The sequence below is a fragment of the Molothrus ater genome, chromosome 1 (genome assembly GCF_012460135.2).
Source record: "Molothrus ater isolate BHLD 08-10-18 breed brown headed cowbird chromosome 1, BPBGC_Mater_1.1, whole genome shotgun sequence".
Classification (NCBI taxonomy): domain Eukaryota; kingdom Metazoa; phylum Chordata; class Aves; order Passeriformes; family Icteridae; genus Molothrus; species Molothrus ater.
In genome coordinates, this window is record NC_050478.2 from 132397338 (window position 1) to 132422744 (window position 25407).

The 25407-nt window shown below is 37.7% G+C and overlaps 1 protein-coding gene across 1 annotated transcript; it reads right to left on the reverse strand.

The window, feature by feature from the left end:
- Positions 1–3: 3 nt before the first annotated feature.
- Positions 4–20539, reverse strand: CIBAR1 (CBY1 interacting BAR domain containing 1). Its single transcript, XM_036379109.2, has 9 exons — positions 20414–20539; positions 18379–18613; positions 15857–15925; positions 10601–10702; positions 8672–8677; positions 6951–7055; positions 6317–6430; positions 4670–4789; positions 4–818 (listed from the first exon to the last, which is right to left on the reverse strand). Exons 1-9 carry the CDS (start codon positions 20443–20445, stop codon positions 708–710), a joined length of 894 nt encoding a protein of 297 aa, XP_036235002.1. The 5' UTR covers positions 20446–20539; the 3' UTR covers positions 4–707.
- Positions 20540–25407: the final 4868 nt, after the last annotated feature.

A 25407-nucleotide genomic window follows, 5' to 3' on the forward strand; every position in this document is an offset into this window, starting at 1 on the left:
CACTAGTTTTATCATGAAGGCACTTTTATTTAAAAGCAAAGCAGCATTGAACATAAGATACTGGGCCAGGTCCTTATTTGTGACTGTTCATTCTGTATATGTAAAGGAATCAAAAGTCATCTGTACCTGATGAAAGCCTGAGAAAAATGAAAATAAGAAAAAAAGTACACCTCACCATGCCTTCTGCCATCCAGGGTGGATAGCAAAATGAAATCTTAACAGGTGGTTGCTGCAAACAGTTTCATAATTACCACGGTTACTTCAGGATGTATAAACCCAATTATAACAGTTACAGCTAGAGTACTTAAAAAATTCAAGAGGTGTATAGCTAGAGAGGTAATATATTGGCAAAATAAGGACAAAACAATGTTCATAACTGCTTGAAAGCTTAGTGCAGTTTTTGGACACTGTTCATCACGTACGTTTAAGCACATGTGATTACAATATAACATCTATGCAAATATAATACAGGCATCTATTTAAATATTTAATTTTCTATCTACTGAAATTGCCCACTTTCAGTGGATTTTTTTCCATTCTTTGAAACCAGTCATTTGTTGTCTGGCACTCTAGAATCAGCACTGATTCTTGCTCCTGCTGGAATTCTAAATATATAGCCCCAGTGAAATTTTAGATCCAACATACAAAAAAAAACCTTTTGGGGTTTTTTTCCCCCTTAATAAAAAACCCCTCTTAGAACAGCTTTGTTATCTCACTTCCTTAGTAGCATCAAATTCATCCTCCTCATCATCCTCTTCATCATCTTCATCCTCCTCCTCCTCCTCTTCTTCATCTTTTCTTAGCATTCTGCGGGAAATCTGATAAAAATCCAACAAAAGGATATCAACTGTTTGTTTTCTGCAAACAAAAAATAATCCTCCATTGGCATTTTCAGCCTAAATGTTTGCATGGTTTTCATCTGGGGGAGGGGGTAAGTTGTTTATTTATTAACTGTTCATAATATGCACACCAATGGAAAGACACATGACACAGAATAAAAATACTGTAATGGTTTTAAAAAGCTAAAAATATCCATGTAGTCCTTCAGAACTATTATAGGTCAGGGAAAATGATATTTTTTACCAAATTAATGCTAAAAATCAAATTAACAAGATGCAAATCAGTTTTTTCCTGGGTTGGCTGCTGAAGCAGCAGGCTGAAGAGGAGTATTAGGGCCTAATCTTATCTTGAAGACATCAGACCTCGTCAGTTAAAAGCTCAAAAGGATGCTGCTCTAAGCTTTTTACCTTTTTTCCCAAGAATTAATTAGACAAACTTAAAGAGTCTTGATTCATAGATGAACTTCTTTCACTGCCCATCAGTGCTTGCCTTTAGAGTGACTCCTCCTTTTGGTTCATCAAACATTAAAAACAAGTGCCAGCTGCCACACTTTCATCTCATTTGACAGATTCTGCAGTCTGTACTTTTTTTTAATGAGGGCTCAATCTAATTCCTATTGAAGATAGATTCTTCACAGACAATGCAAAATTTAAAATTTAAAGAAGGATACATGTTTTTTTTCCTTTCCCCATAAGAAAGAGCATTGAAGACAGTTATCCAAGTCATCTGGAATGCTTTTGAAAAATTTCAGGTTCAGTAGTTCTCTAAGGGAATCTGCAACTCTAATTTTGGTTATATTTTCTGTGTCTTCTCACATACAGTGATATAATAAAAACTTCTGCACTGAAGACAGAGCTTGTCTTTTCTTTTAAGCAGCCCCCTATTTTAAAGGTCCTTAAATGCTCATTATTAAATTGACTTCTGACGTGCTATAATTCATTCACCCATGTATGTAATGTAAGTTTTTTGTGTGTGCATAAAGCAAACTGTAGTCATTGAACTTTTGAAAGAAGAAAAATACTTAAGTCTTGTTCATGCTCACCAAGTATGTAATTTAGCTCGAAGCAAATAGTTGCTTACAAATTCCTGAACACAACAGAAAATGGAGTTAATCATTGGGTGAAGCTGGGTTAACTTGAACTGAATTGTCTAAAGCAACAGTTTCTCATTCCATGAAAAAAGAAAAAGACAATGGCAGTGATTTGTAATTGGAGTTTAAGGAATGCTGCAGATTGAGCCTGTTAAGGTGAAATGAATTTCACTGGGACAGACTGATTTTTTAAGTTATTTTCCTAGTTCAGAGCATCTGAAATTCTTCAGCAGAACTTGCATCATATTTCTGAATAAAAGCTCCCCCCTTTCCTGAAACTGTTTCAGCTTTATGGCTTTTTTCTGCTCACTACTCAAATACCTCTGACCATGCAGCAATTAACTAAATAGTATATTAAATATTATCATTGGTGGTGGTAAGATGGCTATCCCTAAGAACCAAACTGTATCAGGGAAGGAAGTTGAGAAAAGAAATTATGCAGTTTAAATCCAAGTTATTGTGCCAAAGAACTAAAACATACCAGTATTGAAATTTAATTTTTCAGAACTTAATGCAAAAAAAGAATATGATAATTTTTTGACCATAAATAATTTTAAGTTAAAATTAATTCTATGAGTTGCATGCAGGTGATGATAGTCCTTGCTCAAGCAGTTCAGCTCCATCTTTCACTGCAGATGCTACTGCAGAAACATGGCAATTCTGTCCATGTCTTGGTGCTGGAACATTTGGATGCAGACATTTTCAATAATGGTTAAAATGATACTTTGCTGTCCTACAGAGTGTCAGTGCAAAAGTTTGTTATATTTAATGCATGTAGATAAAACTTGTGTAGTTAAATTTGATTTAAAATACCTGGAAAACGTCCTTCTGTTTTGCTACAGTTCTAAAATATAAGCTATACCAAGCTGTATTGGTAAACCAAAATGTTGAGGATGAATTGCCACGTGAAGCGTTGTAAAATGAAGGACATAGCTCTTTGTGAGAAAATGAATCAAGCTCAAGGAGTACTTTAGATTTTTAACATACTGATAATACAGAAAGTTAGTCCACAGAGGCAGAAATAAATTCAAGGATGGTATGTGTTAAATCCTCTGAAAAGACCTGAATTGTGTTACTGGCACACTTAATTCCATCTGGTATGCAGTGACTTCCTACACTGTCCCCCACCTACAGGTTAGTGTTTGTGTGTGTGTCTGTCCTCCCCTGCCCCACAGACTTGGGCCGTGTGTTTCTGTGAACTGCTTCCTACATCATTTATACTGCTTTACACTGGAAATTGCAAAGTACTACATTACAGACAGTGAAGGATTACTGTGCAGCAGGAAACTAGATGTGTCAAAAATTTCAGAGTGAAAGATCCACAGAAAAGATAAAACAAGTCACCTGCAGGTTTTTCTGAATACAGTTGGTTTGTTTTTTTTTTCTCAAGACTTGTTTGGTGGTTCCAAAGATTAGCCCTTAGTGTAATTCAGCGCCATGCTATTTACAGAATCAGAAGGGGCTGCCCTTTCTTCACTGACCTATGGTGACTGCATTAGTTGGGTGTTCCACCCCTTTTTTCTGCCATATGATCCTCTTTTGCAGACACACTGCACAGCCTATAAGGTAAGATGACCTTATTTTGAATTGCATTCAGTTTCCTCTAGGTGTAGATGACTTCCTGTTGTTTTCAGGTAAGTTAGAAGTTATGAGAACACTAACACCCAAAGTTATAATTAAGAGCAGTCTAGGAAATGAGAAAAGTTAACCTGCAAGTTAGAATGGAATTCCACTCCACCTCTGGGAGAAATCACAGTGTACATACTCAGTTTTCTTGTGTTTTTTCTCATATTTTCTGAAGTAGCTTGAATTTGAAATTTGCTTGAGTGATAGAGAGGACTGGCAAGTTACTCAGTCAAGGTAGTACTTCATGCACTGAATCACGAGGTTGTATCTCTTCAGATGACAAAATTCATACTTTGAACAGAACAGCTCAACTGTAATAATTGCTCTGATCTGTGTTGAGAGCAGAGAAGGGGTAAAGTGTGTACGAAGTCAAGAGAAGTTTTCCTTACTACAGTATCAATGCATGAGTCTATTCAAAGAAGAAAGGTAAGATACATGCATTTTAAACGTGGCTTTGTCTGTAACTGAAACACTGGTAAGAATCATTGCAGTTTCAGAATTACAGTTGCAATGAATTAAAAATAATTTAGCCATTTTGCAGTGTCTGCAAGTTGACTGCTGTAAACAAGTGGCAAAGATATTTGCAAGGTAGCTGGTGCAAAAACTGTCTTCAACTGTTTCACTTATTTTTACCATCCTTTTCCTCACCTGCTGTGAATTTTCAAGAGTATAAAAGGAGAGGACTGTAGGTCATGAGTTTGCTCTGCTGCTAGAAGGTATCACTAGTCTGGATTAGGATCTGGTAGAGAGGCCACACTCTAGAATCTGAATACTAGAAGTATGCAAATATTTAAAGAATGTCACTACTCTTTCACATAAACTCCTAGATCTCTTCTCTGCAAGATGCCACAGTTTGTTGATGGAAGACCAAGTATTTCTGGAAATAGCATTTGTCCAAATTAAGCAACGCAACTTTAAAAGCTGAGGGGTTTTTCCCTTCAATGATAAAGCTGCATTATCAAGAGTCTATTATGATATTTATGCCATCAAAAGTTTCTTTACATTTCCAATGGTCCTGAACTGAGGGAAGACAGTGGATCGATGTACATTAACTAAAACATTATTTAAAGTAGGTCTTTAATATACTGATTTAGTATGTAATTTTTTTCTTACCTGTGCTGTTCTCAGTGAAGATTTTGAGGAGCCAGTTCTTTGCAAGGGGGACTTGGAATTTGCACGAACTATGTCTAAGCGAGACTGATAGTCTGGTGGATAAAGTGAGCTCCGAAAAACCTAATTAAATGGAAAAAGCTGTGACTTAGGTGCTTGCAAGCCAAGAATTACCAAGATTGAAGCTTGCAGAAATGCAGCATTGGAGAATGAAACTTGATCTAGAGATGTGCATCGACTGTAGTTTGGACTGATCAGTTTTAGGTGAAAAAATGGCCTTGCTTAACCTGAGACACATCAACATACTGATGTGGTCAAGGTAAACATTCTTCAGAGCTTTGGGGGCATTTATACAGGGAAAACTGCAATGGTTTCCCACCAACATATGTAGCTGAGTTTCAGGCTAAGCCAGAAGTGTGAACCCCAGCAACTCCTTCAGGCACAAAGATGAACTCAATCCCTACTGTCAGACACAACTGCATCAAAAAATGTTATTGAATTGTACAGAAGATGTACAACTTAAGAAAAATTTGGGAAATCTCTTAGAATATAGGGGAGACCATGACATCCATTATATTTTGAAGTTATTTCAATAACCAATACAGCTATTTGTGCAAGACTTTAAGTCAAGAAGACAGTATATTATGGTCAGTATTTTTATGAAAAGTAAATAATTGTCCAATTAACAGAAAATTTAAAATGAAATTAAAAATTTGGTTGTGAAAGACAAAGTACTGACTGAAAGCAGATTTTGAATTGGTCTCATGTGACATTATAATTGTGAAACTAAAATAGTACAAAACTGCCATGGCATAGTTTAAATGAAGTAAAATTACCAAGTTGTCTCAAATATGACTGTCACTGAAGACTCATGGTTTTTTAAGTCTTGTCCTAACTTGGTTCTGAGCTATGTCATAGACAGAATAAAATTATGACTGGTAGGATTTACAAAAAAAGACTGAAAATGATCCAACTTTTTTGACAAACCAAACATACACAACACATACTTCCAAGGTATTAAGTTTAAAGACCCAACATCCAGAAGAACTGCAAGAATGAATAAAGGACTGTAAAGCCTATCTTGGGAAAGAGAGACTTTTCAGAAAGAAAGGAAAGGGTGACTTAAAGCTGTTTACCACCACAAGGCAAAAAACCCACTGTAGTAAGTAACAAATGTCTCTTAATTCTAGAACAGCCTAATAAAAATGATTAAAAGATGAAAACAAACAAACAAAGTTCAGGTTAGATGGAGATCTTTAATATAGTAGTTAGTCTTTACATCATCTTATCACATCAGTATAAGATTTTTTTCTATGTGCATCTTTAGAGCAAGACTCACTGCAGAAGTGTTCTTTAAAAACTGTTTTATGTTTACCTGAGGTTGAAGTGGCAGGTAATTTTGTGAGTCTCTTTTCTGTGTTTTGTGGGAAAGATTAGATTGCTACTGCAGTTGCTCTCTGTGTTCTCTGAGATTACAAACCTGCATGTTCTTGCTGAAGAAGTGCAAAAAAAAAATCTTGATATACATGAGTTTCTTCTGGGATCCTGAAATATTTGTTGGATTTTTCTGTGTGGGACATGTCTAGCCCGATTGTGAAAACTGTTTTTATATAGGAAGTAAACAGAATAGCAAATCTCAATCACTCTTACCTCCAAATCTTCATTTTCATCAATATTTTGGATATTTTGATAGGCAGCAGTATATATCTCTAAAGCTTTCCCATGGAACAACATTTCAATAGTTATAAATTCAGAAAATATGTTCTGAAAGCAAATGAAAAGAAAGGTTTTCTTAATGCAGTATATTTGCACTTCAAAAAATTACTGTATTCTGTGTTTGGTATTTATATAAATAACTGCATGATACTTAGCACATTTAAATAGTCAGATTTAATGAATCTAAATGAACTTTAGACATTAAACATAAATTCTGGCTGGGCTATCACTTATGCAGTTATTATTTAATAATAAATTCTGAATAAGTACTTCAAAAGTAAAGAGGAAGTGTATTAGGATAACATGTCTTACTGAAAAGCCACTTGATAATCTCCAATATGTATTCCCAAGATACTGTCAGTCAGAAGTTTTGCTGTTTTGAAGACTGTCTCTTATAGCAGGTTGAGGATAAGTTATCTGTAGATCCTATATCTATAATTTACAAATCTGTGAAATATTCATGAATACCACAAGATTTGCATTTCAGTGAATACTAGAATGTTGCTAATTTTGCCCCCAACTAACTATAGTGATTTTATTATGCAAGATGAAATGTGAGCACACATACTTTGATGTCCCTTATCTTCTGTTTCTCAAAATTATCAATGGTTTCCTCTAAGTGCCGAGTTGTTCGAGTAGCATCCATTGTTGCTCTCTGCAGTTCATTTTCAGCCTGGTAAAGTAAGAAAAAGGTGAAATTAGTCGTGCATTTGATACAAGGCTATTTGCTGTAATTGCCTTTATTTAAGTCTAAGTTTGCAAAACAATACATATCTGTGTTACAGTATTTAAATCTGTAGCTTAATGAACATATAAAGATGCCTTCTACACTGTTGTGACTTGGATGTGAAACATGAAGAATGACCAGCTGCAGCCAGTCAGGGAAGTCCCTCTGCCTTGATTCATTTTCTGTAATAATCATGGGACAGTTTTATTGAGCCAGTCCTGACATCCCACTGACAACAGAGTGACTGGGTTTAGGTACTTAACCCAGAGTGGTGGGAGAGCAGGAAAGATCACCCCTTGTTTTCTACTGAAGATCAACCTGGAGGGTCCAGAAAGATTCTTTTCCAGTATAGTGTGCTGAACCTCATCTTAGTACATTTTTACAAATTATTTAAATACACAATTATAGCTGCAGCTGGAACTAATGTACTTACCCTGTAAATATCTCAATCTTGCAGGCTAGAGTTGTTGTAGTTTTTAGATTCAAATGCATTTCAGGTATTTTATGCTTTTAATATTTTTGTATTATTAAAATATCTGATAAAAAACATCTTCAATGGGGCACTGGGAAGGGGACACATCAACCATTTTTTAATACATAAATACACAGTTTTTCTTATTTTGTTACTACAAAAAACATTTTAAATAGCTATTTTAATTACATATAATTAAAAATTTTATAGAAAGTTCACTACCATTTAATGAAAGATACTGAAACTATTCTGATTAAGTCAAGTCTGAGAACTGTGTAGTATTACAAATTAACAATGTAAGATCTTGCACTTGAAATCTATAAGATTTGGCTCTAAACTTCTGTTATTTTCCATACATGACTGGTCAAACATCATACACTAGTGATACTTACAGGCCCAGTTGGTAAGTATCATCACAAATCTATTTTGTCATGAGTTTTGAAAGTAGTATATGGATCAAGTACTGTATCCTGTGATCAAGTTGTAAGGTTCTTCCCATTTCTACAAAACTGCAACTTGAGACGATTTTTTTTTTTAATGGAAAAAGACATCACAGGTCCAGTTCCTGTGATCTAGCTTTTAGTGTTACATATATGGAAACCTAATGAATAAGGCATGCTCTATTCACTTATTTGATTGTAATCTGCTAACCTTATTTTACAGGATTAGCAATTTGAAACAATCTCCTTTCAAAAACAGCCTAAAATCATAGACACAATTCTACCATTATGGGGCAAACAAAATTGATAATCATCTTTAGTAGTACATAAGGTCACATGTTCATCTCTCTTTCTTGATTTTGCCCAAACCACAGGAGGGAAGAAAAGACATTTTGTGTATTTTCAATTACTTCAATCAGTCAGTCGGTAAGTGATGGCAGCTATTATGCATATGCAGTCTTTACACATACAAATACAGTCTATTATTTCTATGGTAATCAAATACACCTCCTCAATAAATCTTAGATTGGACATAATTTGTGCACATATGCTTTGGCAGAGGAATTCTGGTTGTTTTAGAGTGAAGTGTCCGAAGTCGCAGAGCCTGCATAGTTTGGACAACAGCAGTTTGGTATTTTCTGAACACTCACCTGTGACTGGAAATATTAGTAAAGGAAAAAATGGCAATGTAACAATCAATATTCATGGACATGTTCATTTTCACTTCTACTTTTAATATACTGTGAACTATTTATCTTAGTTATTTCAAAACATCTGTATATTTAGTACTATTATTATGTTGTCTGAAGCCTCTGGCTGTAAGATGTAAAATTTGTTAGAGCTTTGCTAGAATTCAAAACATTTCAGGACAGCTGTCTGTTTTGGACTGAGAGCTTGGTTATTTATTTTTAAAAGAATAAAATAAAAAGCAGACAATCTATAGTTTAGCAGACTTCTTCAGGAAAAAAAAAAAATTTGATTTACGGAAGTGTATTTTTAAAAATCTGGTAATGATTTCCTTTCACAGCTGTGCTAACACACCATTTGTAAGATGGGAGTACAGATTCTTTGCTCTCTGTGGCCAAAGTTGTTCACTGCTGCAACATCACAGTTGCTCAAGAATAAGAGAACCCCTGCAGGAGCCCAGCTGCTTTGTCCTAATGTGGTAAAGCCTCTCTCAGACCTGAAAGCTGACCTGCACACATCCTCAAAAGCAAATGAACACATTCCTGCTCCTAATACGTTTTAATGTGTTTTAAGTGTCAATCTGACCTTTTTAAATGTCAATCACTTTAATATGCTAATAGGCAGCATTTGGTGCTTTTGCCATGTGCAGAATCAGACTGTACTGAGATTTCGTAACTCTTCAGGCAAAGCCTTAAGTGCAGAAAACAGGTGTTACAAGAAGCTAAGTCACAGAAGAGTATTTGGGAGAAGCTTAGAAAAGAAACTAGAAGAGATTAACTAGGTGCCAGTGACATACCCATGAAATGAAATGAAATGGGAATTAGCTCGAGAGAGAAAAATGGGACCAGTCTCCCTTTGGGAAAAAAACAGCTTATTGTTATAAGTTACTCCCTTAATTCCAACAGAAGATAACTTTGCAACACAACTCAATTCTAACCCTGTGGCTGACAAATGTCTGTCGTTATTACAGGAGGAATTCTAATTAGTCATGACTTAGTTTAACTGATTTGATTAATATTAAATGAAAATTCTCTGGCAAAGACAAAAATAAAATGTAGTTCTCCTGTGTTCAGTTTGACCAACACTGTCATTTTCACTCTTTCTACAGTCTCATGCCCCAGTCACTACAAAGATCCTGAACATTCTGAAATACAGTTGATAAAATCCAACAATGAATAGGAATCCTTAACTCCCAAATCCAACACTCAGATGTAATAAAAAGTAAACAGCACATCATGAACCTAGATCCTGTATCATAATATGTAAGCATAAAGGGACTGAAGTAGGATTGCCTTGATCCCATTTATTTTGGCATTCCCTAGATTCTGATTGCTTCAAAATTTAAAACTTCAGTGAGATTTTAATGGAAATTCTAATTCAGTTTGACAGAGGCTTAATTTTTCTCATTGTGATATAGAATAGTATACTGGGGAGGGTGACTGATCTTTGGAAAGGAAGAGTAGTCTAGATGAGTATTCTACTAGCAGAATAACAACTTATCCTTTCATGCAGCTGGAGGAAACTCATATCCCATCTAGATACCAGGAAGCACAATAACCAAAATGGCAGGGAGAAAAACAGTAAATCCACAGAAATAAAAAATAAATTGTCTGATTACACTTACTTTCAAAAGCTTCCAAATTCCTGGATGTAATCTATGCCTACCTCTCTTGCATAAACATATCAAATAATTTATAGTTTCTTTTCAATTCAAAAGTGAGTAACTACTGCTCTGTAGCAGCTGTAACTCTTCATTAAGTTTAAGAAAAGATTCAACATTGGAAACAGTTTCTCTAAGCAGCATTAGTGTTATTACTACTTCCCAAGCATAACAGTTTAATTCCAAAGAAATTCTAAAAATATTTCTCATAGTGACTAGAAACGCAGGATACAATAATGTGTAGATCTGATGGATTCCGCTGACGTGTCTTTTCCAGTTGAGATAATTGCTTGGCTTCTCGGCTCTTTGCTGTTAAAGTTGCTCTAAGATCATCCTGGAAATAAAATGTTTTAGACATGTTTGAAATACATCTAGGATAATACAAAATATGCTTTCCTTCATACATGCATTGCCTAGAAAACATGGACAAAACTTTTGCTTCAAATAAAACTAGATTTTAGTGACCTGTTAATTGATCCTATGAAAGAGAAGTTTAGTGGGGATTGAGAGAGTTTAGCACCTTGTGCAACTCCCTATAGCACATGTTATGATTGAAAATGTGGGGAAGGAAAGAAAGATTTTCACAGCTTTACATGAAAAGTATAGCAGATGGTCACAAGCTGAGATCCCCAGAGCGTTAAGAAGGCAGACTCATTCCTGACTTAGCAATAGAATAAATGTGGTACTTAGAAATAAAAAGAAGCATCAAATAAAGTGGCATCATAAAAAAAAAAAAAAAACAAAACAACAAAGCAGGCAGTAGTCAGTACCAAGGATAAGTTATCAAGAAAATATAACTGCTGTCACTGCTGACAGTGGAGCTGCTGAAGGGGCTGGAGCAGAAGTCTGATGAGGAGTGGCTGAGGGAGCTGGGAGTGTTTAGCCTGGAGGAGGCTCAGTGGGAACCTGAGCTCTCTACAGCTCTCTGAAAGGAGGCTGTAGCCAGGTGCAGGTCAGTCTCTTCTTCCACGCAACCAGTGACAGGATGAGGACATATAAGCTACACCATTTATTTTTAAATGAAATATTAGGAATTTTTTTTCCACGGGAGGGGTGGTCAGGCATTGGAATAGGCTGCCCAGGGAACCGATAGAATCACCATTCTGGAAGTGTTAGAAAAGGTGTCCCTGGCACTCAGGGACATAGTTTACCGGTGAACATGGGGGTGCCGGGCTAATGGTTGGACTCAATGATTACAGAAGTCCTTTTCAACCTAAACAATTCTGTGCTACAAGGTACCATAGGAATTCTATGACTGAAAGGGTTAAACTGCGTATTTATATATATGCATTTACTAAAGTGTTTAAAACCATTTGAAACAAAATACATCCAAGTAATGGTGGAGCTGGAGAAGATAAAACTTAACCAATACAGAAAAGGCAGAAACTGTTGACAAACTGGTTTTGCTCCATTTCCAAAGGAGAAGTAGTATGTACTTCTAGGAAGACCTGTGACAATTTAAGAATGTTCATCTACCAGTTTTCTCAATTTTTCATGCTATAAAACTGTTTTGCAAACTGTTTGACATTCATGGAATGTAAGATTATCAGTCAAGTATTTATCACTCCACTGATGCTGGTACGGAAAAGCTCATTAATTTTGATGGTTCCAGTTTAAAGGAGCAGTAGTTTAGAACAAGCAGAAATATAGTCTAAAGTCTAACAAAATCTGATGTAGGATTTGGCATGCATTTCAAATGACCTTTTACTCTAAAATACCACTTCCACTCTTATTTACTACTCTAAAATGGAGTTAGAGCTATAAGAAACTATCATATTGGGAAGTTGTCTGTGCTCCTTCCTTGGATTTCAATTTTAATGCTTGTATATGTCACCATGACAGAAGGATATGCAACTAAGAATATGTCTTTCAGTAAGTTTTGTGATCCTGTGACCAGATCACTACTCAGTGACAAGCACAAGATTGCCAAGTTTCACAGTGCCGTGTGTTCCTTCAATAATGAGGCTGTACATGAGGACAGGGTCAAAACATGCAGTTTCTTACTTGTTTCTATCCTTACTGTCTGTATGTCCTTGTATATAACTGTCATTTTGCTTCATCTCCAGGGACACAGAGCTGGCTTCTGATAATAAAAACTACTTCATCTTCAGCCCATGAATGCTGGTTTTACTGCTGTTCTTTCAGAAGGGAATTTACACAACTTCTAAGGTCAAAGACTACTGAAAAGGCCTATTGCTTTTATGAGAGCAATGTGGCTACAAGAAAAGCAATAATAGAAATTTTTAAATTGTTTTTTCCAGTTTTAAATTTTAAAGATAGAGAAAGAGAAAAGAATGTATTTATTTTTGAAAAAACAAAGTTTTCCACCTAATGGTCACAGCTGCATGTTTAATGCTATTTAATGACTGAGCCCCATTAATAGCACTGACTTTCTAGGCACATTTAAAACAGTCAATCAGATTTAACACTGTGGCTTGAAAGGGTGCTGACTTTCACACAAAGTGTACTTGAGGATGCAAAGTTCTAGAGTTACCATTATTAAATTCAGTGTTTTCTTTCTAGCATGTAGTGACTTTGGAAATACGTACAGAGACTGAACTGTTCCCTCCTCTACCTCTGCTTTCTGTAGCAACAGCCACCATGAAACATACTTCTCTTCTAGCCAAAATGTGACAAAGAATTAGTGCTACTATGGCCACAATGGTGAAGCTGTGTACAAGCTCTGGATGTACAAAAGTAGGCGCAGTCACATACATATTTTGTCCAAGAAAAGGGTGCAGAAAAAAACCCAATAAAAATATTAAAAAGCTGGGGAAAATGTAATTTATGGTGAAAGAATCAAGTTATACATTACCTAACAGAAAAAAAAAAGGAAAATTTGTTTTACTAGCATCTAAATACCTTCATCCAGAAAAAAACCCAGAACATTACAGAGCTCTTTCATCTCAGTGGAGCATGTAACAAGAACCAAAGATTAGGTGAAGTCTTTCATTTAAAACAAAGCACCACAAACATCAACTAACCACAAAGCACCACTACCACCAACAGTCCTACATTCACAGTGTCTTTAGACCAAGCTTTGACATGTTTTTGGAAAATATGCTTTAGTTATACTCAAGGAAAAGTGGAATGGAATAGGCAATGAGATAAAAGGTACAAAGAATATAAAATTATTCATAGTCCCTCTAGGTTTTCACTATGAATTCAAGTCACACACAGGAACTCTGGTCACCCATCTATTTTCAAATCATACAAGGTACAGCTATAGTTCATCCACCAGACAATGAGCTGGCAGAGCCTCATCACTGTACTGTTACCTGCTTTAGTCACTGAAGTTATTAAAGAAAATCAATCCTTTCTTCTGCATGTGGATCACCTTGGTTTTATGATGTCCTGTTTTACAGGAAGAAAAGGAACCAGGAACAGAGTTGCCAAAAAGCAGAAAAGTGAAGATTGGTAAATAGAACAATGAAACAGAAAGAAATCCTCATAGCCACATTTAAGCTGTGTTACAGGACAAGAAGATTGTTTTAGCTTCCACTGAAGCTATTCAGCATCGTAAACCAGAACAAGTGAATGAAACAATTTTACTGCATTAGCAGATTAAGGACAACACTACTCTGATTGACCCAGGCCTCTTTAAAGCATTTAGTAGCACAGGACATTGATGTCTTACACCACAGACAAAGCAATAGTTATTTTTAGATAAAGCACAGAAAAACTGCTGTGTACTTATAGGAACAGATCCAGTAAGTAAGCAGCAGTGAGAACATCCTCTTTATAGAAAGTAGCTATAATGACATACTCTGCCTGATTTTACTTAGCTAATGTAGTTACAGCTAAAGCAGTCCTAGAACTAGCAGCTTGTGCTAGATTTATGTGAGTGACAAAATTTCCTTTGTCACTAAATATGTCCCAGTGATTACAGATGATAACTGAAGACCAGGTAGTTGAAGTTTTAACCAAGGTTTATGGTCAACGTGCAAAGGGAAAAAATAACCATTTTTGGCCTACATCTTTAGTGAACTCTGTCTTAGTTCAAAGGTAAACTGGTAAAATTAATGATCTCATCTATGGTTTAAAAATGCTTTTGCACTCCTCACTGTAGCCAAAATCAACATTATGCAATGCTTTCTGACATCCTGAAAGGCAAAGACCACAGGAAATGCAATTCCCTGCGGCAAGCAGTGACTTGATTTCAGCTGCTTCTGTCCTCAGCATTACTGGCTATCAGTGGCAGTGCACCTCAAGACAGTCTCTTCAATGCTTTGGCAGCCCCAGGCATTGCTGTAATGTTTTGTGTTTCCACAGCAACCCTACTGCCACAAACACATGAAACTTGTCTTGCACCCCCAGCACTTATACCCTACAAAGCACCCAGTTCTAGATCTCACAAACTGGTGACCATTAAGAAAACAGGTTTTAGGCACTACAGCCTACAGCTCAGGTTTTAGGCACTACAGTCTTAGCTCTCAGCTAAGGACTACTGGGGGTAGTCCCACTCAAGTGTAGAATGCTTTTCCTTGACAATCGTTTCTCTAACCACCAAGTGAGGTAACTGTGCACTAAGTCCCAAACACTGCTTGGTTCTTCACCATATGGAAAAAAAACAAAACAAAAAAACCATAGGAAAACTGCTTGCTTCAGATGCACTGCCACCATCTACTCAAATTAATCCTGATGAACACATTGCAAGGTTTTTGTTTTGGTATTTTTGTCAAATACCATCAGAAAATAATAATAATAATTTAAGCTTTTGATTTATATAGATTATGATACAGACATCTACATCAATTACAGATTTGAGTTTGCAGGATTGAGGTATTCTCTGTATAAGATACAAGTATTATGAAGATCTACTTTTAGTATCTGCTTATTAAATTCCTTGCTCAAGCTTATCTTTCCTGGAGGAAAGAAACTTACAGGTATTTTAAGGGACTATTTCAAACCCCTAAAAACATTATTTCAAAAATACAGTGAATGAAGAGACCTCAGATTTTTGTCTATCTTCAGGTCAACGTGAGGATTTAATGGAGAGGGATCTAAGCACTACCTACTTATCAGCTTCAACTGTGTTTTCTAAGTTATGAACTTTAATGTAGAACATAATTCTGAGTTAGAAAAGCTGTTAAAGGCAGCATATTGATGACTAAGAGCCAAAGCAGTAATAGAAATAATAATAGTAATAATAATAATATCATCACCATCATAATCAAAATCACACAATAATAAGTGATATTATTTATAAACAAAAAGTCCTGAATTTACATTATCCAGGGAATTTCATACTAATGCCTTTTCTGAGCATTTGTTTGTGCTCGAAGAGCCTGAATATCCTTGTCTTCACATCAAAGCTCTTTCCTCTAACATATATACAACTTCAGTTAAGATGTCTAATTATATAATTAAGTTAAACTGATTACTGAAATATGAAAAATCAGAACCATTTTCCCCATAAACAAAAAGTTTTCAACTGAGTGGCCAGGACACTGAAATGTACCTTGTGAGAAACACATGTTTAACCTACCCTTTTAAGTTTCACTATGGTCCCATAACATTTCAGAGGTTCAACAACCTTGGCTTCCAGCCTGTCAACCTACAAAAAGAAATCACAAGTTGCTAAAATCATCCATATCCATGGGGTACAAAAATGGGAAACAATTACTTTAATAGTGACTCATCTTATTATGAATTAAATCCATATATGCTGAAAAAATATTAGGCTAAGGGTTTTTAAAAATTTTGTAAAAACTACAGTCAAGTATATTAACCAAAAAGGAATTTATTTTCTGAAGAGCTCAAGCTGATTTCTTGTGGAGTTCCTTTTTTCTTAATTAGATCAGGATAAATGAAACATGGAAAATTATGAATACATCAAACTGACTACTTAATACATCCAGCATTGCATCTTGGAGTTCTGTAGCTTTCTATCTAAAGATCAGTGTATTTGCTCTACACTTACTAATAAGGTTACAGACTAAGCAACCTTTGCTATCAAATACACTGTACAAAATGGAACACCTCTTAAAAACAATGGAAACAGCAACACTGGTGCTGAGAGCACTAAAAAAAACAATAAAAGGCTATCTAAAATGCATAAATGCTCTCACAGATGAGTGGTTCTGAATTTTTGTTTCAGTTCTCCTAGTCAGAAAAACAGCTACATATGGTCAGACAGGCAGTAGGATAAGACCCGCTTGTCAAATCTGACAAAACTGTCTGAGTGGCCCCAGCGTAATCTGCCAATGACTTATGGACCATGACTGAGTCCTGTGGCCCTTTGCTGCTACATCCAGATTAGGACAAGGTGCATACCTCTACTGGGAAGGGACAGCTCCCCCTATACTGGTAGCCACCAGTCAGCCAAAATCTAGGCCAGCTGAGCAAACACTTCTCCTTGATCCATCTACCACTGCACTGTCAAACAATTTCACTTGAATTGCCCATAGAATAGAAAGGAATAGGCCAGTAAGGCTCTAAACAACACACTTATTAGAGACAAACCAAATAACCTGCCCATCTTACTTACCCTACCATGTGCTGTGGTACCTCACACCTCAGTATTTATATATCTAGCACTGCACCTAAAGACCAGAAATTGTTAATAACCCTTGCAAGCTAGTTTTCTCTTGCCCACTTTGCCAGCATACAGGAAAACTGTTAAGTGACTTGACGCCCAGGAGAAATAAAGAAATATTTTGTTTTCAGGAGGAAAGGAGAACTTGATTTAAAGACTAAAAGCTTCTCTTTTCCTTTGCTGCTTCTGCCTTTTTTCTTTCACAGGGCAATGTTGGTTTACAGACAGGCATGGCAGGAGGATGAAGCCGAATGTCAGTTTTTAAAAACACATTTAAAATCAACAGAAGCAAAACTCAAGTTGTTATATATGTATCTCAAAATTACAGGTTCAAAGTTTAATGATGAAAACAGAGAGATCATGCAGTCTGAGTTTACATTCACCTTTGGCCACAATATAAATATAATAGCAGAGGATAATTTGCTATTACATCAATTGAAGCATAAAGACCTACATGTGGCTCAGCTGGAGCCAGACATATAAGAACCTATGGAAAAATAAAAATTGCACACACTCTAAGGTTTCTTATTACTTCTTAAAAATCCCTTCCTCAATAGACTGTTAAAGATACACAATATTCCTTGTATTTCAAACTCCCTGCTTCCCATATTAACTACTTTTCAAAGGTTTTCTTTTTCCACTTTGTTATTATGAAGAGGTCACTTGCAGTGCTCTCCAAAATAAAAAAGTCCTATCTGAAGACATAAAGAATGCCAACTACTTCAGTCTCTTTTTTGAATTATAGTGGATCTTAACTGTTCAAAACTATAAATGGGAATTTTCTATGTTCTACTTAAAGAATAGATACTACTCCAAAAACTAGTTTGAGTACATGTGAATGAATTTTTTTAAATCTCAGTATTTGGAATTCTGCATCGTAAGTTACAGTTTGACTGGCACTACACATAAACATGTAAGTGGAATAAACACCTTTCTTTGCACCCTCACTCATCTAGCAAAAGTGTGACTATATAGTCACATATGGTCCAAATTAACTTTGTACTTTTAATGTTGAACTACAAACTTACGAAATCTACAGTGGTGCCTGACAGTACCTCTTCAATACTATTTCTGATAATGCTCAGCCAAAGGAAAATGACTGATTTTGCCTCAGCTGTTGCTAGACAATTCAAGTCACACAACTAAAAAAGAACACTTTATTAACCATAAATCATTATCTAAAGTCTAACACCAATTAAAAAAAACTTGCTCTTTCCCAAATACATCAAGTGTTCATATGGATAGTCTTCCTGACTTCAACAGTACTAATTTTAGGCAGTTTTCCCTGAAGTGATTAGGAGTGTAAATGATGAATGCTTTGGCAGCCTACCCTGCTCAGACATTAATATATTTAGACGTGTTTTCTTCTGTTTCTCTTCTGATTGCAGAGTATATGATTTCCCTTTTAATCACAGATAAGTAACTGAAAAGTTCAGATGGCAAACACAACATGTACAGCTTTAATTTTGTACCTCTGCCTGGCGATAATCTTGAAGTCTGGAGAATTCATCTGCAAAGTTTTTCAGTCCAACTTTTAAGTTCGGTGTCTCTGTAGCTGCATATGCATATATTTCATTTACTAGAAGATCTGCTTTGTCTCGTAGTCTGGCAGTTTTACGTACATATCCAGCAAATATTTGGCACAATTCACCAAAATGTTTTTCCACATTTGAAACAGCATCTTGCATTTGTCTTGTCTGATTGTCCCTGGATACCAAAGAAAAATAAGAAAGGCAGAAATGTTTACAACACATACAGAAGAAAAACTATATAATAATACTTCTAATAATTTGGATATCTCATTTCAGTGCAGAAATTTTTTCTGAAAAAAAAGAATGTTGTAACTGATGTAATATGTGCTTATTTATGAATGAATAACAAATAAACAAAAAAGCAGATTTACACTTAAAGATCCAATAGATGAAAATCCAAATCACAGAAATCTGCTTGGAAGTTTTTCTCCTGAATTTAAACAAAAGCTCACTATTACTAATGTTATTAGTTACTAACACAGTGGTAACACCTGCTGTCTCAAACAAGACTTCTGCAGGACCACCCGCCTTCCTGCTATGGCCTGCAATCTAAACAAGCAAGGCAATGGCTGGAGAAATTAGGTAGTAGAAGACAAACTGCTAAAGGTATTAAATGTTCTTTAAATTGCAAACAATTACCAAGCGGCACTACAGAAGATTAAAACCACTGAGAATTAAAGAAGAAAGGTGAATGGACACAAGAGGTGAAAACTGTACTACCACTGAAAGCACATTCGTGACACTAGTAAATTACTTTTTAAATGACCTAAATCTAATTACTTTATTTGATCCAATGCCTGTATGTTTCATTATTAAGGATTTAGATAAGTCATTCCAGTAACTCACAGATTTCACTTTGTATTTTGCTTTCATATTCCTATATTATTTGATGATCATGTGAACTCATGCCCATTGTTGATCTGAGTGAATGGCTGTAAGACAATTAGCTAACAGTACCTGCCAGATACTGGGTCCTAAGGAGTCTCTACGGTCCAACACAAGGTTATTGATGTGAAGTGATAGAATTCTCTGCAAGAGAATTCACTCCTACCACTATCTCGGCAAGGGACAGAAACAAAACCTTCCCTCATATCTGTAAGGTATCCCAATACTGCTGACCAACATTTAAACACTGACTTTGTATCAGGATACATGATGATTAGAAAAATTTGAAGAAATGTGGTACTTTGAGACTAAACAACAATACAATCAATTCAAATGAGCAACACCTTTCCTTCAGGAAAAGTATTTAATGCCAAATTTCTGCCTTAGGCAAAAACCTAGTTGGGTTGATTCATGGCAATCTGTCTGGAAGACTGTTCAAAAGAGATTCCGTTAAGGTTAAAAAACCCCAAGGAAGTAATTCAGTCCTCCAGGACATGCTGGAGCACAGAACCGCTTGCATAAGGACGGTTTCACCTGGTGAGAAGGCAAGTAAACATTTCATTATGTACTAATAAAGCTGTTTTTCAAATTTATATTACCTGACCAGATCTTCAGTAAAAGGTTTTTAAAAAAATATTTCCTATTTTCTTGAAAGATCTTCATGTCAGGAAGTTTCCCTCCAGGAGAAAGATTTAATCACCCTTTACAATTCAGATCTTACAGTACACCCATGCAACTAGTATTTAATTGTGGGACGCGAAACACTACGGTTTCTTATGTGGGGATGTATGAGTTTTTATTCCCCCCTCATTATGGCGACCGCTTAGAACTATCCACAGAATTATTCGCGAGAGGTCCAAATAAATATCGGCAGCACAGCTTTACTTCATCTCTGCATAGCACGCTAGGCCTGGAAAAGTTTTGCGGCCTTTACCGGAGGAAGGCAGAGGCGGCCCCATCTCCTAGGGAGGCAGATGCGCTAAGAAGGACCGGGCCCGCATCGCTCCCCGACCCCGCGCCTCCCCCGGGCACGCTGCTGGAAGCGGGGCCTCTCCCCGGCAGCAGCCCGGGGCTCCCCGCGCCCCCGTACCTGGCGTCCAGCCCGCGGCCCAGCAGCATCATGGTGGCGATGGGGCCGGCGGGAAGCAGGGAAGGGGGGCGGCGCTCCGCGTGCGCTCCGTTTCCATGGACACCCGGCCTGGCCCCGCCCCTCGGCCTGCGGGACGGGCCGGGCCGGGAGGCGCCGCGGGGAGAGCGCAGTGCCCGAGAGGCGGAATCGGTGCGGTTGGAAAGGAGCGCTGAGGTTATCGAGCCCAACCTCTGACCGAACACCGCCGTGTCAGCCGGAACATGGCACTGAGTGCCGCGTCCGGCCTTTCCTTAAACACCTCCAGGGACGGTGACCCTACCACCTCCCTGGGCAGCCCGTTCCAGGGTATAATCACCCTTTATGTGAAGAAATTCCTCCTTATGTCCAACATAAACCTCCTCTGGCGCAGCTTAAGGCTATGCCTTCTTGTCCTATCACTTGTTACCCGGTATAAGAGGCCGAGCCTTGCCTGGCTACAGCCTCCTGTCAGGGAGCTGTCCAGAGCCGTAAGGTCCCCGTGAGCTCCTGTTCTCCGGGCCAAACGCCTCCGGCTCCCTCTGCCGCCCCTCACAGGACTTGTGCTCCAGCCCCTCCACCAGCTCCGCTGCCCTTCTCTGGACACGCTCCAGCCCCTCAATGTCCTTCTTGTGGTATGGGGCCCAGAACTGGACACAGCACTCGAGGTGTGGCCTCAGCAGTGCCGAGTACAGAGGGACAATCCCCGCCCTGGTCCTGCTGGCCGCACTATTGCTGATAAAGGCCAGGATGCTATTGGCCTTCTTGGCCACCTGGGCACACGCTTGCTCATGTTCAGCCACTGGCAACCAGCCCCCAGGTCCATTGCCACGGGGCAGCTTTTCAGCCCCTCTTCCCCCAGCCTGTAGCACTGCAGGGCATTGTTGTGACCCAATGCAGGACCTGGCATTTCACCTTCTTGAACCTCACACAGTCAGTCTTGCCCCATTGATCCAGCCTGTCTAGGTCCCTCTGCAGATCCTTTTGACACTCCTGCTCAACTTGGTGTCACCCACAAATTTATTAAGGGTGCATTTGATTCCCCCATCAATAATCAATATGGATTCTGACTAGGATCAGGATCAATACTGATCCCTGGGGGACACAAGCAGTGACTGGTGCTCCCTACACATGAGCCCATCCAAAGGCAGGGGCAGGGTCTGTTCAAGGACAAGTGCAGTGTCAAGGCCTGTAGAAAGCCAGAAAGCTCAAGCCTCTCCCATTAAAAAAAAAACCAAAAACAAAAAAACAAAAGCCAACTTGTCTTCACCTAAGGGAGAGTTGTTGAGGTTAGGCAGCCCTGGGAAAAATCCCATGGAGCACCAGAAAAGATCCTAAAAAAAAAAGAAGAACAAAACAAAACCAAATGGAAAACATAAAAAAAAAACCCTAACCCCCTCTCTGTAGTGGTAATGTATTGGGAATGTGGCTTCAGGATTGTGTGGCCATGATCCTATCAGAGTCCCTGCACATGCTGTATGAGACTAATGCAGAAAAGACTCATAAAGGAGGAGAGTGGGAATTGTGCTGTGTCCAGCACAAACCCATCTGATATTACAGTGGTCCATGAGAGCTAAGGACTCGGACAACTGGCAGCATGCTGGCACAGAGGTACATGGCAACAACTTCATGCAGATAAACTTCAATTTCCAACTAAAACCAATGGCCAAAAGTAATGAACAAGGTGGGTAACGGTGATGCTCCCAGGCATTTAGCAGGTTACAGGTTTGTTGTACCCCTTGGGACTATGTTACTACACAAAATTGTATATGTGCACACACATACACACACACACAAAGAGGCCTCTCGCTCAAGGGTACCCAGAAGATCTAAGGGTCAAAGGATCACTCAGGGATATCCAGTATGAAAATAGTCACGGCTGTGGGAGAGAGTGGTGAGGGGCACTCAGACCAGGGAAGTCTCTTTGGATGGAGGTCATGGTGCAGAAATGGCTTGCCCTGTTGGCTGGGGACCCTGTTCATGGACCAAGGGGTTCTGCCTCTTCCTATTCCCACCTTGGGTCGTGCAAGGCTGGTAGTCCCAATGTATCAGCCAGGGAGAAGGTGAGTGCTACTACCACACATGTATGAAAAAAACTTTATAGGCTTGCATGAGCATGTGAATAGAAATTGATTTACTTAAAATTTGGTTTTTAACTTTTCATATTGGTTTCTCTTGAAAGCAGATAATTCAGATCACTTCAATGAAAACTTCAATTCTATACAGCAAAATAGTCTTCAAATAATGAGTCACTAATTAGTGGTTTGGACCAACTTAAGCTAAAACAAAATGTTGCCAATTTTTCTTAAGGCAAGTTTGTGAAACCAGTGGTAAAACTCACTCCAAAGGTTTGCAGCCTTTAAGGACTTGGTAGGCTAATATGTCTAAATGGAAGATGTCTTTCAGAGGATGCAAGGGTGAGAGGGCAGCTATTACCTGGAAGTCTTAATTTCTCAACTGCAGGCCTGAGAGGAGAGGCTTCAATGTTTATTGTTGAATCTACCCCCTGTTGATCTAATAGTAATAAAAATCTAATAAATCAGCTAAATGACCTAGCAAATGATGATGTCACTATTATTACTGTGCAATCCTGTAGTTCCCCACACTGTAGCAAGATCCAAGTTTATTGCTCTTGATAAATGAATAACCTATCCAAGTTTATCTTGTTCATTACACACAACTACCACTGAATTACAAATCTGTCACCCCTCTCTTGACTGTGCCACACTTGTTATCAAGGTGCAGTACAATTTGTCTCTGGATGGATTCCCAAATTCTCCTTCAGTTATGTAGTTTTTACTGTCTGTGTGCTGTTTATGTGGCACACTTTCTGAGACATACCATTCCATTTTATTCCTTCTTTCACTTAACTCCATTTACATCTAAGCACTTTATCCTATATGCAGACAATTGACATACCAGAACAAGGCTTATCCTCTTAATTTATTTTTTTCCTCACTATTTTTGTCCTCAGAAAGCATCCTGCTCTCAAGTGCCTAATTACAAGTCATTGCCCTTGTCTTTGGACAATCTCCTGGTCTCCTGAGGTATTCCTGTCTCTTCACAAGGACCTGTTCTCCAGCAGAACCTCCCACTCACAAATTTGAAGAGCTCTGAAAGTTGAAAACATCTATTCTACTACTGAGCGCATGTTTGGACTTCATCACCCAGGAGTGGTCATGCAAAGCAAGTTCCAGAATACCCAGAAATTCTTAATAAACAGCAGAATGGTGCTAAATGAGGTACTGTACAAACGGTAAAAAGAAGTACAAGTCTATTTGCTTCAAATTATGGGTCAATGAGAAACAGAAACTGCCACTTAATGAGAGGCTAAAAGATTGAAAATAAGGAAAAGTTACTTGTGATTGAAGTTCAAGAAGTACTTGTCATTGGAGTGAGACATGAAAGAGGAATCGCAGCTCATCTTCAGTTATTGCAAACAAATTCTGCTTCAGTCCTGAAGTATGGTACTTGGCATAGACATTAAAAAAATTAATTTATATATGCTGATTTCACACATGGTTTGAGTTAATAGTTCTTAATACTATGCTGTAGATAGTCCTGGAATATATGGCCCACCAGCTCCAGCTGCACATAGAAAGTTGAAAATAATGTCATGAGGGCCTGTTGAAATTTTGAGTCATCAGAGTGTACAAGAGCACAAGCTGCATAAATCATGGAGTGGAAAAATATTTTTGTACGATGATTTAGAAATAATTACAGAGAATTATGTTGAAAGTAATGCCAAATTTCCTGCTCATTACCTCTAAGTAAGTTTCCAGAATAACATACTAAAGATGATGACATCTTATAAATGACAAATTCTGCAGATAAGAAAGCTCTGAAATATCCAGTTGACAGTGTTTTCCAATATTTCTCCAGAGGATAAGCAATAGACTCCTCCTGACTTAAATCAGCTTGAGTAAATTCTCTGTACTGGTTTATTGAACAACAATATGTAACTCCAGCAGTGTTCAGCAGCAGTGAAGAATTGCCTGTCATTACTGCGTAGAAAAAACAGGATATGCGTAAGTCTGTGGAAACTTCAGAAACATTAATTGGGATAGAATTTCTTCCATCATATTTAGGGAATGCCTTAACCATTAGTAAGGTAAAGCCATATTTCTGGTTTGGAATTTAATCAATGAATGTGTACTAGGTATATGTAAAATACCTACAGAATGCTCAGTCAACTTTTGTTTCTGCTAACTGATGTTAATTTCTATGGTGTAGTAATTACAGAGGGATCCATAGAGGTCTGGAGGTTCATCTGTGCACTGTGGTTGATTAAGTCTGTATGTATTGATGAGCTGCCTGTATATTCATGTTACTACTTCTTTTCTCACAGTGTGTTCATAACTTTAGAATATTTTTTTGCAATCTTTAAACTCTTTATATAATGTTCCATTTTCCTGTTCACCTATGATATCAATTTGCGTTATATGTATGGAAAGGCAATCACTGTAGACCTTAAATGTCAAACAACATTATTTTAGCAGAGAAGTTTAGCTTCTGGTGGATTTGGCATTATATAGATTTAATAATTTCAAGTGTTTTCTCCTTCTGAAACTGTTTTCCTCTTCGTGCTATTTCACTTCTTTGAACCTGCAGCTCCCTTACTTGATGCAGGAACTGGACCACCTCTTATTCCTAGCTCTGTGTTTTCTCAGGAACAAGAGGCAGCTTCTGCGAAACATCCTTCTCTGATGCACAAGCTTCCAATACCAAGTTTCAGATATCTTAATTAAAAATCAGTTAGTTTGTTAGAGAAAAAGTTGTCAACATAATTAGAAAAGCAGTAAAACATTGTTTCCTCAGGCTAATACCCGCAGGCCGGTGTAACCTTCTGTCATCCATTTTGTCAGTGTTGGTGAAAGCATAGCAACCTCTTGATGATTTATGCATTTGCCTGTTGTTTTCTTACTTCTGCAATAGAGCTTTAGCTGCTGTCAGAGGCAGGATGCTGGGCTAGCAGGGTC